At 38.8% G+C, this 17,687-nt stretch overlaps 1 protein-coding gene across 2 annotated transcripts in view; it reads left to right on the top strand.

Annotated features, from left to right (window-relative positions):
- Nucleotides 1-9,501, top strand: part of LOC124718909 (angiotensin-converting enzyme-like) — a 284,445-nt gene extending 274,944 nt beyond the window's left edge. For both annotated transcript variants that reach the window (XM_047244559.1, XM_047244558.1), the window contains exons 11-14: nucleotides 1,062-1,160; nucleotides 2,391-2,531; nucleotides 6,088-6,263; nucleotides 9,254-9,501. In XM_047244559.1, coding sequence (XP_047100515.1) covers nucleotides 1,062-1,160; nucleotides 2,391-2,531; nucleotides 6,088-6,263; nucleotides 9,254-9,324 — 487 coding nt within the window. In that variant the 3' untranslated portion in view covers nucleotides 9,325-9,501. The remainder of the gene's footprint in view (nucleotides 1-1,061; nucleotides 1,161-2,390; nucleotides 2,532-6,087; nucleotides 6,264-9,253) is intronic.
- The last annotated feature ends 8,186 nt before the right edge of the window (nucleotides 9,502-17,687 follow it).

Raw genomic sequence — 17,687 nt, 5'->3', positions numbered from 1 at the left:
CCGGACTTAATGGGTCAGCTTGTCAATTATAGCGTTTAGCAATGTTAGTGCTAGAGGGTTTTCTGATGCCCTCCTGTCACCACCCCTTCCCTCCCTAAGGTCAGAGTTTGTGTATCCCAGCTGTCTACCTGTCTACTGGTAACCCATTAAAAAGTGAGAGAACGTTCTTTAAATGTTTGTGAATCGTGTAATTCAGGCAACACATTGTTACCAGACTGGTATTCTCCTAGCCACTGGTATTCACCAAGCCACATGTGGGAAACAGCCAAAAGACACATCCAGGCTGGCCGGCACGGCACATTGGCCTTCGTCATTAATCTGCTGGACGGATCCGATCTGGCACCTCTCCAAATCCCGACTGCTTCTCTGGGTTTTCTTTTTCATTACAGAAGGAGGCAGCCTCCTGAACAGAAACATAATCAGTAATGAGACACGTGTTTCTTACACTAACATGGAGGGTAAAGAGTTGAAGGATATGGCTACCATTTTTTGGGAAGCTAAATAAATACTGTTTTCGGATGTCATGAACATGGGAAAGCAGTTAATTCTGAAGTGCATTGTGAGACATCATGAAAACAGAAGAGCCATTCAAAACAAGCAATGCAGTCTATTCCATACAGATGGTGTGTTTTAGAATGACAGCATTCACTCACACAAGATTTATTGAATAAGTTCGAATGGCACAGTTTTGAACACCTGCCTTACAGCCCAGACTTGACTGAGTGATTTCCACCTCTTCACGCACATGAAAAATTGGCCCATTTCCCAACATTTCGACTCTGATGAAGACCTTCAGGATGCCATCATAGGCTACTGCAATCTCAGGCGACACAATTTTGTACAGGGTGAAATTTGTCGACTCACTATGAGATGTGGTAAATGCTTAAATCTAAATGTTGATTATATAGACAAGTAATACAGAGATGGAGTTTTAAGATTTTTGTAAGAAACTTGCTGTAATTATTCCTGTATTTTATTTATATCTTACTGGACATTACCAGTACATCTTAGTAAGTTTGTGTACCTGCAGTTTTATGTATTACTGATTTCTCTATTTCTAGGGGCCAATACCAGGGTATTGAACCACCAGTTGATAGGACTGAAGAAGACTTCGATCCTGGCTCAAAATATCATGTCATTGCCAGTGTACCTTACATAAGGTAAGAATACAGTGTGCATGTATGTGGCAATACTTCTCAAACAACTTACCTGGAAAAATTTTTTCTCCTCCATACACTCAAGATGATATACATGTACCGACCTTCTATAAATCCTTACCTGTTTAGTTGTTATGTCTAACTTAAGTGGTGTCACAAGATGTAGTGCAGAAACAGGACTCTCTCTCTCTCTCCTCCCCCCCCCCCCCCCCTCGCCGTGAAGCCACTTAGTTTGAAAACACTGGTTGCCTTTTTGTCCACCCTGAAGAGAGTCAACTCCAACTTGTACTACAAAATACAAAATCTGCATAAGGTATGCTGCTAACTGTAAGATGCTCACTTTCTGTTGTTATTAGAATTATAAAGGAGAAGGTGACAGTAGGTTAATTTAGTTGGAGGGCATAGTGCAGGTAATTTTTGTGGTTGCTGGGAAAAAGCAGTGCTTACAAATACAGTGGCCATCTTCTAGGTTTTTATAAAACCAATAAAAGAAAAACATTTTGTTTTTCTCCTTTTTTCTTTTTGGATGGACCAGCTAAGAACCATATACTAGTTTCAGTTCTTTATCTGTTGTCCTTTTCTTTACTTCCACAGAATGCTCAATGCTCAATTTTCAATTATTGATCAGTCCCGTAAATTTTGACTCAACTGTGTGTCATGGACTTTTGGGGCTATTTTCTCAGAAATAGTGGGGAAGGTGGGGGGAGTATTGAGCCAAAAATCTTAGACATTTTAAGTTGTACACAAACTATAAGCCGGATATGAGCTCACATGGTTGGCCATGTCTGAGGCCTTCTCGTTGTGAGATGGTGTTACTATAATTACAAAACTGACACACCCAATATGACAGTGAGGGGTCACAATTATGATCCGTGGAATATGCAGATAATAAACAATATCACAAAACTGAAGTTGCATATGGCCACACTATTTGGTTGTGAATATCTTTAAGGAACATCTTTTAAAGGTAGTTCACCACAGCCTAGGTACATTTCGTAATTTATTTCCCCTAACTGTCTTTAGAGACTGTTTTTATAAACATTTATGACTTTATACTCAATTTTGGATTATGTTAAAATTTTTTTAGTACCTCAGAAACAAAGTGCTTAGAATAACTAACAGTAAAATCTTCTAAAAACTGTCAACTGGTATCTGATTTTTAAAAATTTTCAACAATTGGAGAGTACAACTTGTAATCAAACAGTGAGCTAAGCAAGTATTCTTTGTTCACAGGTATTTTGTAAGCTTCATAATACAGTTCCAGTTCCACCGAGCTCTGTGTATTGAGGCCGGAGAATACGATCCTCAGGACGAGTCAAAACCCCTGCACGAGTGTGACATTTACCAGAGCACCAAGGCAGGCAACTTGTTATCGTAAGTACAACACATACCATACACTGTTACTGTCATCACAAAGTTCAGTATTTTTTTAAAAAAAAAAAAAAAAAAAAAAAAAAAACCTCTAGATATTATCAAAGTAACAGAATTATCTTTATACAAATTAATGACACGTTCCCTGCTCATCAAACTTGTCATTATGCTGTGCAGAAACAATGCTATTGTTTCACAAGACCCATGTATGAGTGAAACTTGTATAAGAAACTTAGTGCATTCATTTCTGGCCAAATAGCTCTTCTGATGTTTTAACTGCAAATGTACATCACAATCAACAGAATTTTACTGACCCCATGAATATTTTCACACCTGATAGGCTTAAGCTATGGATACCAAACAAGTCCTACATTATACTTTACATGGGCATTAGAACTGATTGCATTATCGTGAGGCATAATATTCACAAGCCCCACCACCTTTTACCTACTCCGAAACACACTGCAAATGATTTTTAGGGCAGAAACTGTTTGCATGAGGTTCATTTTTTTAAGAATTTGAATGCCTTACTTGTATAGATTGTTGTCATGACCAAGTGAAGTGACACAGTATTAAGACAATGGATTTGTATTCCGGTGGACAACAATCTGACTCCACGTCTGGTTGGCCATATTGAATTTTTTTTCCTAAAAAAAAAGAAAGTAAATAAATGTCCTCTGAAAGGGAACAGCCTATTTCCTTTCCCAATCCATGCCCGAGTTCTGTTTCTAATGACCTCATCGCTGATGGTACTTTAGATTCCAATCTTCCTTCTTTCTCGGTGTTTTGATTCTGGTGTAACATAAGCCATCTTTGGCAATGAATTGAATGAAAAATTCATCACATTCATTACTGTATTCACAGTCATTACTGTATTACTCAAGGAAATACAAAGTACTGGCTACTCAATTGGTTTAGTCATGCGTGCTTAATGATACAGATAGCTGTATCATAGGTGCAACCACAACAGAAAGATGGTCCCCCATTTGGATCTCCAGGACAGGACCACTCAGGATATCATGAAAAACAAAACAGGCATTCTGTGGTTCATAGTGTGGAATGTTAGAACACTTTACCTGAATGGGCAGGCTAGAGAATTTAAAACAGAAATGGATAGGATGAAATTAGGTATACTGGGAATTCGTGAAGTACACAACTAGGAAGTAAAGGAATAATGGTCACATGAGTACAGACATGCAAGTAAACTACTATGAACAGCATGTTGCAAACATTATTGTAGCCGGAATAGGCAGTAAACCAACAGCCACCACAGTAGTGGTACAAGTTTATATGCTAACTAGCTCCATAGATGAAGAAGAGATTGAAAGAATGTGTGAGATAAATGAAATAATTCAGACAGTTAAGGAAGATGAAAAATTAATTGTGATGGATGACTGGAATTCCATAGTACAAAAAGGAAGAGAAGCAAAAAATAGGAGAACACGGATTGGAGAACAGGAATGAAAGAGGGATCCACCTTGTAGAATTTTGCACAGAGCATAATTTAATCATTGCTAACACTTGGGTTAAGACCCATGAAAGAAAGTTATATGTGTGGAAGAGACCTCAGGACACATGAATGTTTCAGATTGATTATACAGTGGTAGCACAGATATTTCGAAACCAGTATTTAAACTGTACATTTCCAGGGGCAGATGTGGACTCTGACCATAATTTATTAGTTATGAACTGAAGATTCAAACTGAATAAATTGCAAAACATTTGGGACTTATGGAGATGGGTCAGGGATAGATTGAAAGAACCAGGGGTTGCTGAAAGTTTCAGAGGGAACGACTGACTGAGAAAGTGAAAAGGGATACAATAGAAGACAAGTGGGTAGCTTTGAGAGACAAAGCAGCAGAGGATCACATAAGTATATAGACAAGGCATAGTAAAAATCTTTGGCTAACACAGATACACAATTTAACTGATGAGAGAAGAAATTATAAAAAGCAGCAAATGAAGCAGGCGAAAGGGAACACATATGGTTAGAAATTGAGATTCACAGAAAATGCAAAATGGCTAAGCAGGAATGGCTAGAGGACAAATGCAAGGATGTGGAAATATCCATGACATGGACAAAAATAGATGTTACCTACAGGAAAATTAAAAAGACCTTTGGAGAAAATGGAAGCAACTGTATGAACATAAAGAGCTCAGATGGCAAGCCAGTACTAAGCAAAGAAGGGGCCATATAAGGGAAACTCAAGGAAGAGATTGTAGAAAGAGAATAGGAAGTAGATGAGATGAGAGATAATTATACTGAATTAGAATAATCTGACACAGCACTGAAAGACCCAAATACAAAAAGTTCCCTAAAGTAGGCAATGTTTTCACAGAATTATTGAATCCTTGGAAGAGCCAGCCATGGCAGAACCAATAGGAAATGACCGACTACAAGACAAAGACACAGGAATGGAATACACCAGAAAGCCTTCTGTGATAGGTAGATACCTAGGAGAGTATGTAACAGGAAGAAGTAGGAGCAAAGAAGGAATAATAGAGAGGAAGAAGAAGATGAGGTGAACTTTCTGTATGTCCAGAGAAGTTTAAATATACAAGCACAAAGGCTGGACATTACAAAGCAATGTTGAGGAATGCAGTATTATTTGTGGCTCAGATGAAAACTATAGGAAGACATGGTGTGGAACACCTGGTGAAAGAAGAATGAATAACACTGAGCTCTAAAAGGCTGTGTGAAATGGATCCAAAGACCTAGGGAGAAGCTGCACCAGAGCATGAAGACAACAGCATGAGAAATCAGATTGAAAAGGACAAGTCTGGTGAGACATGGCAACAAGTAAAATATGGGTAGGTTAGCAAGAGTATAGGAAACAACACGTAAGGCAAGAGGAAAGTCATGAACCAGGTGGGCTGTTGAAAACCTGAAGGACTGGTCATCATTTAGGGACTGGGCAGAAGGGGAGGAAAACTGGAGATGCAAATAAAAATGGACCATTATGTCAGAGCTCAACGAAAGGGAAGACAATAAGATTTCAGGAGGAGGGCGGAATAGAAGGCGGGAAATGATAAAGAGGTTCCAGGAGGAGAAACGCAGTCCATGATGATGTTATCTGTGACCCTACAGAGGCTGTACAAAAGAAGCAAATCTTCTTGTATTATAATTAGCTGTTTATTGTGTATCTGAGGGAAAACAAACAAAAAATACCAGAAACTGCTGCCTGGCATGCTAGGTACAGTAATAATACGCACTGCCAAGTGAATTATACCCCAGTGGTAGCAAGTAATCCTCTCATATTCAAAAGGCAGGTCATAGAACATAATGATGATAAGATGTTCTGGGAAATCCTTTGATATTCACATTTATTGTATATTTAACACGATATGAATTATTGTGTTTTATTAGGAACATCCAGTGAATTGTGAAGTTCTTAGGCTACCTTCATTTCATTCAAGGAGACACACAAGAAGTATTTTCTCTTCTCCTTTTTCTCATGAACTGTTCCTGCCACTAACACCAATACACGTAATACACCACAAAATTAAATGAAAATTATTACTGTCTTGCTAAATTTCCATTAACTTTAATGTGTTTCAGAAAAATGCTGCAGATGGGCTCCTCAAAGCCGTGGCCCGATGCAATGGAGGTGGTGACAGGACAGCGGCTGATGGATGCCAGTGGTCTGCTAGAGTACTTCAGACCTCTGCACAAGTGGCTTGAACAGGAGAATGCCAAGACTAGCGAATACATCGGCTGGGATCCCACAGACAAACGTAAGTACTTTTCATCATTTTCTGTGCTCATCATTTAACTGTGTTGAAACATTCCTTCGTCTTTGAATTGGGAAAAAAAAGCTTCCCTGTTGTAAAACCAGTGCTGCGGCAGCATAGTTTCTTTAACCCTTTGAGTGCCAGTGGTATCTGCGTCAAACCACCACTTTATTAATTTTGTTTTGAAGTGCCAGTGCCTTGTGCATGAGACCACCGGTGCTCTTGCACGACAGAGGCATCCAACAGTACACTGAGGTGCTTCTAAGAACGTAGTGAATTTCAGCAGTCACTTATAGCATTCAATGCAACAGTCTGCACTGAGTTTTTGCTACATGGTTGAAGGAGATTGCAGTATGTGGATTTTTCTTATAGTGGCTATACTGAGATGATCATTGACAGTGAAAGTACATCTATCTAAAATTTAACATAAATTTGAGTTTGTATTACTGTGTTTTTGAGTGGTTTCATCATGAAATTACTAGGGGAAGTATTTACATTTATAAGTTTTGTAACAGGATATAAATTTATCAAATTTAGGTCCTTTTTTTTCTAATTATTTAGCACATTTTGTAGGCGATATGAGTTCATGGAAGTTTCATGATGTGGGAATGCGACTAGGATAAATGTAAAATTGCTTTCAGACATATTACATGAAGTGATAGGTGATTATGTTCCAGTGGTTCCAAACTTAAACCACCCTCTTAAAAAAGTGAATTTCTACTTTTGTCAATTTCTTGTTGTACTAATTGTTTACTATGATAGTAAAGTTTAATTTTGTGAAAAGTTCTAAACTTATAAATTGTTGGGACTCACAGGGCTAACCAGCATATACTTCATATATTTTGGATAAGCCAAATTTTGCACGTTGCTGTTTGGAGATATTTTCTGAATATTTTGATCTGTGGTCTTACCCATATTTATCTTTGTATCTGTATCGGACAGGAAATATCTGCAGAACAACACAATTGGGTGATATGCATTCTGGGTAAGGGTTCACTGAATTCGATGTGAGAGCTGTACGAGAAAAGTGAAGGAGGCACTACTGACAGTTTGTACAGTGAGCGGTGGAACCAGATCTTTCTGCATACAAAACTGACAGTGCATACTGTTGATATTTGCAGTGTAATGTGTGTGTTTTCAGTGCAGCACAGATACAATCAGGGTAAGAATTCTAGCAAAATACAATTATTCTGTAGAAGCCATAGGAGATCAAGTGCCCCTTATACCAAAATACCCAGAATATACATTGGACAGACTGCGAAATTTTATTGGTTCAACCCGTATACGAGGCGTGATTAAAAAGTAACAAGAATTTTTGTTTTTCATAAACAACCTTTATTTATTCATCATCAACAACTTTGTTGCTTTCAAAATAATCCCCTTGAGATATAACACACTTGTGCCAGCACTTTTTCTAAACTTGGAAGCACTTCTGGAGCTCACTTTTCATAATGATTTCAGTCAGCTCCTTCAGCAATTCTGTTTTTACCTCAACAGTGGTCTCAAAATGAAATCCCTTCATGGCACCATTAAGCCTCGAGAATAGAAAGAGGTCACATGGGGGGCCACGTCTGAGGCAACACAATGGTTTTGCTCTTTTCTCCAAAAATCATGAACAGGCACTAATATGTGAATGGGAGCATTATCGTGATGCAATTTCCACAAGTGGTTTTGCCGCAGTTCTGATCATTTTCTTTGGATTGCTTCACACAAACGGTGTGTAACTTCCAGGTAGTATTCCTTATTGACAGTACGACAGTATGGTAGGAACTCATGATGGACTACCCCATTATAATTGAAGAAATCAGTGAGAACAAGATTATCATGTGAGCAAACTTGTTGAATTTTTTTCAGTTTTGTCTCTTCAGGCAGCTTCCATTGGGATGACTGGGCCGCGGTTTCAAAGTCGTACCCATGTACCCATGTTTTGTCACCTGTTATAACCTTCTTTAGAAATTCTGGATCGTTGTCGACTTCACCCAGCAATTCCTGAGCAATGTCTATATGACATCGTTTCTGGTCGATATTTAACAATTTAAAAACAAACTTTGCTGCAACATGCACCCCCAAAAGATCCAAAAAAATTTGCGTGGCATGAACCAAAGGGTGTGTTGATATCATCAGCAACCTCTGTGATGGTGATTTTCCAGAACCATTGTCTTCACTACTTCCACACTGTCGTCAGTAATTGAAGCACTAAGGCATCCAGGGCAGCTGTCATCTTTAACTTCTCTACCCTCTTTGAAACTACCACTCCTAAACTTTTGTCTTACTCGTAGTAGATTTGCCAAAAGCCACAGTCTATTTAGCATACGGTCCAGCATTTAGAATGCAGTGCTGCACTTCATTCCATTTTCAAGCAAAATTTAATGCAAATTATTTGCAATATTTTTTTTTAAGTAAAAATTTGCCGAGCACTTGAAAATGCTTATAACCTTTTCGACTGTCAAAAATAAACTCAATATTCAAAACAGATGAAAATGCAAACATAGATCAAGAACTTGTGTACAAACATGGTAAAAAAATTTGAAAATCAAATGTATAAAGCCTACGAAATTAAAAAATTCCCATTACTTTTTGATCATGTCTCATATGTTCCTCACAGATACATGTTACTTCTTTTAGTTAATTTACAGAGTCATCAAGTTCAGCCACCTGTCAAGATTTTTGCATTCCTACTTTTTGCTGTGGTTTTTTCATCTGTGCGCTATCTGTACTGCCTGTAAGCAGTATGTTCCTCTTAAGGGACATCAGGTGCATTTTCTCTGGTATTACTATAAACAATACATTCAAGTTGGTTAGTATAACTTCATTACAAAGATTCTTTCTCCAGTTTGTGATTCACGCAGCTATTAAGTGCAACACATATTTTTTCACTCTAATAATTGAATTTTCACCCACGCGATACTTCAGAAGTAGCTTGTTTACAGGAAAGTGGAATAAAAGAAGCACACTGACCAGAAAGCTTATTAACTGTATGCTTCTTGTTCCAGATTGTGTGCAGACACGAGTGGAGCTTGAGAAATTGAAGGCACAACCTGTAGAGAAAGAAGACTCAGAGTAGCAGACCACTCCTGCTGTAGCATTAGAATAAACCCACTAAGATGATCTGTCAGAAAGGAGATGCTAATTACTGGAGCTGGTTAGGACATCCCACAAGATGTGAAATGGTGTGCTGCTTGAGACTGGAAATTCAACTTCATTACACATGTGATGTTAAATAAATTAATAAACAATAAAATTCTGTCTGTCTTTTGAAGATCACAATTCCCATCCACATCCCCAACCCTACTATGCATTACAAGTGACACCATCACCTACAGTGGGTTAATGTATGACATAGCTAATAAACTGTCTTAAAGATGAATAAACATTTCAGGAGAGGAACTGCCACTTATTTCTCACAGATGACTCAATTTGTCACAGACACGATTTTTTTTTTTTTTTTTTAATTCTTCTCTGAATCAGCTTGTTTCTTAAGCTTTACTACCCTATGTGACTGTAGGCTCTAACTGGAACTTGTTGTAATGTAATGGTTGAATTTTGTTTTGCATACAAGCAGTAAAAGTTTCTGGAAAAAATAAAAATCAGTACACCGGGAAAGCTTTAAACATCACATCAAGCAACTCTAGGGGAGGAAGTGATGGAATGTATCCGAAGATTCGACAAGTTACGTGAAAGAAGAGCGAGGCTGCTGAGCTCACTGATATTCTTATTAAGTTGCAGAGACAAGGGCATTATTCCAACGTTTGCAAGAATTGTGCATTTCATAAATACCGCTGCTGCAAACAACATCAAACGTAAATCAGGCATGGCTTTGGTGAGAGAAAGTATTCGTTTACAAACAATAAAATGGTTGCTTACATGCAACAAAATGGTAACAACTAAAGAGAGAAAAGTCTGTAGATCAAAACAATCAGATCTATACACTGAACACAATATCTACCTTCAGACTGTTGAAAAATTTGTCACAGCTCCAAAAAATTAGTGCAGGTGTGTACACTTTTGTTAAGAGAGATTCAGACAACTTTAATATAAATCTTGCTCCTGTGGAAATATTCCACAGCACAATTCTTAGTACATAAGCTGCATCAAATTTGATCATTTCCACTGTCAAAATATTTTTTGCTTATTGTGTTCCACAGCTTTGATAAATTACAGAAATGACATCATGTAACACCATAAGCCTCTTTTTGACTTATTCTTTAACAGCTGAATAGTTTCAATGAAACACAGTTATGCAGCACCTGTTGTACAAACGTCATGGATGCAAAACAATTTCAGGTGAAAGGGTGTATAAAACTGTAGTAAGAATACAAGCAATACTTACACGTTTTTGTTAACAGTGACATAAAATTTTAGCCAAATAATTATTAACTACAGGAAAAAGTTTACACTATTTTAAAATGTTTGGCTAATAAGATATTATGTAACATGTATTCTCATATGGAAGGAGGATAAATTTAAGTGCTATTACATACTTCCTTCTATAGAAAAGTAAAATTTTGGATTCGATTCTTTTGGGCATCAAATGTATTGTACTTGTATCTTCCTTTTTATACTAGTCTTCAGGTTTTATTAAGCGTGCATGCATATATATAAAAAAATTTATTCTGTGTGTCTACTTGTAGCAGATGTTTCCAGACAGGAAGTTATGCAATTCACATTCAAAGAAATATGTATTCACTCTTATCTGCTTGCTCTTGCAAAGCTAAGGAAGGCCTTGTGGCAGTGTCACATGATAGGTTTTCATGGAGCAGAGGGAAAAGGGGGGAGGGGGGGTGATGCACGGGTGGAATGTGTACAAATAAATCCTACCGGCTGTTTTTCTTTGCCGTTACTGGTTGAAGTTTGGTATAAAGAGGGCCCAGCTGGATGTTACAAAAGTATGTCATGAGATGGGCAGCTCCTTTCTTAAGTCAACTTCATGAAGTCACACATCAGGCTTCTGAGCCTGCTTAAAGATCAGGTTAAAAGAAGATTCTATTTCATAAAAATGTGTGTATGGCCTATTTGGCCAAGAGTTCCCTTTCAGGGAGTTCAGCCACCTGGCGCAAGTCTTTTTATTTGACACCACTTTGGCGACTTGCATGTTGATGATGATGGTGATGGTGATGATGATGAGCCCCCAAGTAAGTTCCTGAATTTACTGCCCTCCAGGAAGCGTGTGGCGTGCAAATTATTCTCGGGACTGAGACCTGGCTGAAGCCTGAGACAGGAAGTTCTGAAATATTTAGTGAGGGTTGGAACATGTATCGGAAAGACACCGTAGGAGGTGGTGTCTTCATTGCAGTTGACAAAAATATTGTGTCTACTGAGGTCGATGTAGAGTGTGATTGTGAAGTTATCTGGACACGTTTAACAGGGCTAGGGGAAATAAAGTTAATTGTTGGGTGTTATTACCGGCCACCAGGTTCCACCGCGACAGTTCTAGAATCATTCAAAGGGAGTCTACATTCTGTATCGTAGAGGTATCCGGATCATGCTATATTAGTCGGAGGTGACTTCAACCTACCTAGTATAGACTGGGATGTCTATGGATTCATAACAGGTGGTACAGACAAGCCATCGTGTGAATTACTTTTGAACACATTATCCAAAAACTGTCTTGAGCAGCTAAATCGACAGCCAACGCGTAATGGAAATATTTTAGATCTGGTAGCCACGAACAGACCAGACCTCATCGACGGTGTCAGTGTTGAGACAGGAAATAGTGATCATGATGTTGTCATTACGACTATGGTTACGAAAGTTAAAAAGTCGGTCAAGAAGGCTAGGAGAGTATTCTTTCTAGAAAGAGCAGATAAGCAGTTGTTAGCATCCCACTTAGTAAATGAATCGACTTCATTTACTTCTGATACGATGGACGTGGAAGAATTATGGGCAAATTTTAAACACATTGTAAATCACGCATTGGACAAGTATGTGCCGAAAAAGTGGGTTATGGACGGAAAAGACCCACCGTGGTTTAACAGCGCAATTCGGAGAATGCTCAGGAAGCGACGGCAGTTGCACTCGCGGTACAAGAAAGATTGGGAGAATGAGGACAGGCAAAAGTTAGCAGAGATTCGTGCTGCTGTAAAAAGAGTGATGCGCAAAGCATTCAACCACTACCACCGTCATACCTTAGCAAAAGATCTTGCTGAAAACCCAAAAAAATTCTCGTCTTACGTAAAATCGGTAAGCGGGCCGAAGGCTACCATCCAGTCACTCACTGATCAGTCTGGCCTGGCAACGGAAGGCAGCAAAACGAAAGCTGAAATTTTAAATTTAGCATTTGAGAAATCTTTCACGCAGGAGGATCGTACAAACATACCGCCGTTTGAGTCTCGTACAGATTCCCGTACGGAGGACATACTGATAGACATCCCTGGGGTTGTGAAGCAGCTGAATGGGTTGAAAATAAATAAATCGCCAGGTCCTGATGGGATTCCAATTCTGTTTTACAGAGAGTACTCTACTACATTGGCTCCTTACTTAGCTTGCATTTATCACGAATCTCTTGCCCAACGTAAAGTCCCGAGCGACTGGATAAAAGCGCAGGTGACGTCTGTATATAAGAAGGGTAGAAGGATGGATCCTCAAAATTACAGACCAATATCCTTAACATCGGTTTGTTGCAGGATTCTCGAAGATATTCTCAGTTCGAATGAACATATTCTCAGTTCGAATATAATGAATTTCCTTGAGACAGAGAAGTTGCTGTCCATGCATCAGCATGGCTTTAGAAAGCATCGCTCCTGCAGAACGCAACTCGCCCTTTTTTCACATGATATCTTGCGAACCACGGATGAAGGGTATCAGACGGATGCCATATTCCTTGACTTCCAAAAAGCGCTTGACTCGGTGCCCCACTGCAGACTCCTAACTATAGTACGAGCATATGGGATTGGTTCCCAAGTATGTGAGTGGCTCGAAGACTTCTTAAGTAATAGAACCCAGTACGTTGTCCTTGATGGTGAGTGTTCATCGGAGGTGAGGGTATCATCTGGAGTGCCCCAGGGACGTGTGGTACGTCCGCTGTTGTTTTCTACCTACATAAATGATCTTTTGGATAGGGTGGATAGCAATGTGCAGCTGTTTGCTGATGATGCTGTGGTGTACGGGAAGGTGTTGTCGTTGAGTGACTGTAGGATGATACAAGATGACTTGGACAGGATTTGTGATTGGTGTAAAGAATGGCAGCTAACTCTAAATATAGATAAATGTAAATTAGTGCAGATGAATAGGAAAAAGAATCCTGTAATGATGACTACTCCATTAGTAGTGTAGCGCTTGACACAGTCACATCGATTAAATATTTGGGCATAACATTGCAGAGCGATACAGAGTGGGACAAGCATGTAATGGCAGTTGTGGGGAAGGCGGATAGTCGTCTTCGGTTCATTGGCAGAATTTTGGGAAGATGTGGTTCCTCTGTAAAAGAGACTGCTTATAAAACACTAATACGACCTATTCTTGAGTACTGCTCGAGCGTTTGGGATCCCTATCAGGTCAGATTGAGGGAGGACATAGAAACAATTCAGAGGCAGGCTGCTACATTTGTTACTGGTAGGTTTGATCGTCACGCGAGTGTTACGGAAATGCTTCAGGAACTCGGGTGGGAGTCTCTAGAGGAAAGGAGGCGTTCTTTTCATGAATCGCTACTGAGAAAATTTAGAGAACCAGCATTTGAGGCTGACTGCAGTACAATTTTACTGCCGCCAACTTACATTTTGCGGAAAGACCACAAAGATAAGATAAGAGACATTAGGGCTTGTACAGAGGCATATAGGCAGTCATTTTTCCCTCATTCTGTTTGGGAGTGGAACAGGGAGAGAAGATGCTAGTTGTGGTACGAGGTACCCTCCGCCATGCACCGTATGGTGGATTGAGGAGTATGTATGTAGATGTAGATGTAGCAGAAAAAATGTTCAACCTGGCTGGAAATCAAACCTCATCCTCTCACATGGCATTCAGCCACACTGATCATCTCATAGTCAGTCAGCTGATGCCTCAACCAACAAACTTTTTTTTTCTCTTCATTGCTGAATTCTGCAAGATCCTGGAAAATAAGAAGTCTGACACTTTCATTTCAATGAGCTCAAACCTGGGAGACTTTTCTTTGCTTGTCTAATGATAAAGATCCAATTATCTGGTGCATAAATATGTGAAATTTCTGATAATAAGAATTTCTGATCAATGACTGTGACTTGACACTCTGATTTTGCCATAACTTCATGAGAGACAATGACAATTTAATGTTCCAGTTTCAGCCAATGCAATAGTCTGAGATTATTTTGTTATGTGCAGATGTTACACATCCTTACAGTTCTTACTCCAATCCGTAAGAAATATTTGAAGTTAATGCCTTTAAAATTTCCAGAAACAGCTCTTTTCTGAGGCCTCATAGTAGGACCTGGCTGAATGGATCCCTGAAGGCACATTTTGTTGACTGTAGACACTAAGTTTCCAGAAGGAATGAAATATGTTGATTGTAGCATTGCACCTTGGGAGCACTAGTAGGAAGGATTTTAGCTGGAACTCTTACGGCCTTCCTGGCCATGGTTCCACTGCCATTGCCTAATACTTCTCCTCCACTTTTCAGGATGAAGAGAACTACTTCTCCTTCTGCCCTCTGTTCCACATCAACTGCAGACATTATTGTCAGCTGTTGTGGAGACACTACCTTCCTCAGCAGCTGTGTTCTCTCTGCATTAAAAGAAAAAATATGCTGAGACAAAATACATGCCTGTGAAAATACCATAAAATATTGTTATCATACATTTAAGCTCAACAGCACAGTCTGGTTAATAATTCGTTAGTTAAATAGTCATCAGAGCTCACACACCAAAAAAAGGCAAACTATGACAAAGGATATGCTCTAGTCCTTTTCACTTAAAATTCTGTTGTACTCATGCTGTTTGTACAACAGGTGCTGGATAATGGTTGTTGACCGAAACCAATGGCCCATTGACACATTAAAGAATAAATCAAATAGCAGTGTACATGTCGTTTCTACAACTGCCACCGCCATTTGTAGAAAACAGAATTTGAGAGCCAGTTTGTGCCCTTTAGCTCTCCTTACATTCACAGAAGCTCTTGTTAATGGTGCCAGGTGCTCTCTTGTAGTCGGAGAAGTATTTCATCAAGATGTCTGAACTGCTACTATTTGGCAGTGGTCAGCCAGGCACAGTTGCACATAACTTGGAGTCAGTAGATGAGATGATGAAATGCGGGTTGCACTGCCACTACACATTATGCAGAGGTGTTACATGGCCTCTCAGCAACTAGTATCCTATTCCATGCTGTCCCTCTTGAAATTTCTGCCTCCTTGAATCACTGGATCCCAAAGTCTATTTATTTTATTCAGCTGAACATCTGTATCAGTGACAGTGTTGTAATACATACCACCGGATACACAGAAGTTATTGGAAGAAAACAGGACAACAAAACATGCAACTAAGAAATAGGAGAGTGAGAAATAACCCTGTAAACAACCTACATTGTAACAGATTAATCACTTTTACAAATCTTACACGGAGGCCTTACGTACTCTTCGCCCTCTTTAATTTTCCTCGCAACTGAAAGATTTGCAGGTTACAAGATTTTCAAAGCTGTAAGGTAAAAAAAATTCAGCATATTAACATAGATGTGAGTAGCTGAGTGTGTGGCACAAAACTTTGTCCATTCAATACTTTTAATAGTAACTTCTTTCTTGTATTTAAATTCCGTATTTATTAACAAATAATGGATCATATTTTTTTAAATACAAATAACATTTATACTTTTAATTTCTGCTCATATGATAATAAATTAAATTTTCATACATACAAGTGAAATGCCTCATCATTAAATGAAAAAACTTAATACATTTCATAACTGTTCAGTCTTTCGAAGTAAAAAATGTGTTTAATTTTCTATATGAATTTCCCATTTTTTACCAAATTTTAATTAATTTTAATTTCATGCAACTAATAATTAAAAATAAAATATTATTTTTGTTAATAAACTGTTTCCATCTCTTCTTTTCTAAATATGAGGGTCGCCCACAAAGTAAGTTCCGTTTGTATTTCTATCCGCAGCAGCACTACGATCGCAGTTCCGAGCATGCACAGCAGTTTCTCTGACTCAAGGAAAAGACATGTACGCCATTTTCACATCGATCCTGCCAACGTGTGCTTTGTAGTGCTTCTTTAAATGTCAGCTGTAATTGAAAATGCTGCTGCATGTGAAATCAGATCTGTGATTCGTTTTCTAAATGCAAAGAAAGTTAAACCAAAGGAAATTCATCAGCAAATCTGTGAGGTTTATGGACAAAATGCTATGAGTGATTCAATGGTTAGAAGATGGGTCAGACTGTTCAATGAAGGACATGATCACAAAATGGCAATCAATGGAATGGAGGCACCCTTCATCCCCAACGTAAGTTAAGCCTAAGCAAATCTTGACACCTCAAAAAGTAATGTGCATCATTTTTTGGGACAGAAAAGGCATTTTGCTGATTGATTTCTTACCACGAGTCCAAACAATAAATGCACATGGTTACTGCGAGACCATTAAGAAATTGCACTGCACAATACAGAACAATAGCGAGGATTACTGTCAAAAGGTGTTGTTTTTTTCCACGATAATGCCCGACCTCACATGGCGAATGTGACCAAACAACACTTATGGGAATTTCACTGGGACACATTTGATCATCCTCCGTACAGCCCGGACCTCGCTCCTAGTGACTTTCATCTCTTCTTACACCTAAAATCTGTCCTTGGTGGTCAACACCTCAACAATGATGATGAGCTGAAAGAACATGTTACCACATGGTTGAATACACAGGCAGCAACCTTCTATGAAGAAGGCATACAAAAACTTGTGCCACGCTATGACAAGTGCCTACAAAATTTCGGAAGCTATGTAGAAAATTAGTTTAACAGTTGTAGATTTTTGTACAATAAATATTTTTTTCTGTATCTGTACATGTTTGTTTTATATAACCAAACGAAACTTACTCTGTGGATGACCTTCGTATATAAACTGAAGTCTTCTGCTCGCTTCTGTTTGTCTATTTTGAACACTGTAAAGATATTGATACATTTTTACTCATAGACAGACCAATTTATTAGGAAGGTTTGTGTAAGTAATTTAAAAATACTTCATACAAACTGGCTGAATTACGATCAATTAAAGACAACTGCTGCTGTGAAAAATGATGTCATGCCACCCAGTGGTGAATCGCAGAACTCAGTGTGCACTGTTGCTGCACAATTGAGAGTGTCTGTTTCATCTTCACTGCTCCCTGCAGCAGCAACAGTTCTCTGCTCTTTTGTAACTGTGTGACCTACAGTCATTTTCTGTTCTGGGGTAAGCACATTTTATGTTATCCAGAAATCTTCAGGGGTCAAGTCAATGTTGTCCAGCCATTGAGACACACAAGACTGTTATTACCAG

Source organism: Schistocerca piceifrons, chromosome 10 (genome assembly GCF_021461385.2).
Source record: "Schistocerca piceifrons isolate TAMUIC-IGC-003096 chromosome 10, iqSchPice1.1, whole genome shotgun sequence".
NCBI classification, from domain to species: Eukaryota; Metazoa; Arthropoda; class Insecta; order Orthoptera; family Acrididae; genus Schistocerca; species Schistocerca piceifrons.
The sequence above is the reverse complement of the archived record's forward strand: the minus strand, read 5'-3'. Positions and strand labels throughout refer to the sequence as shown.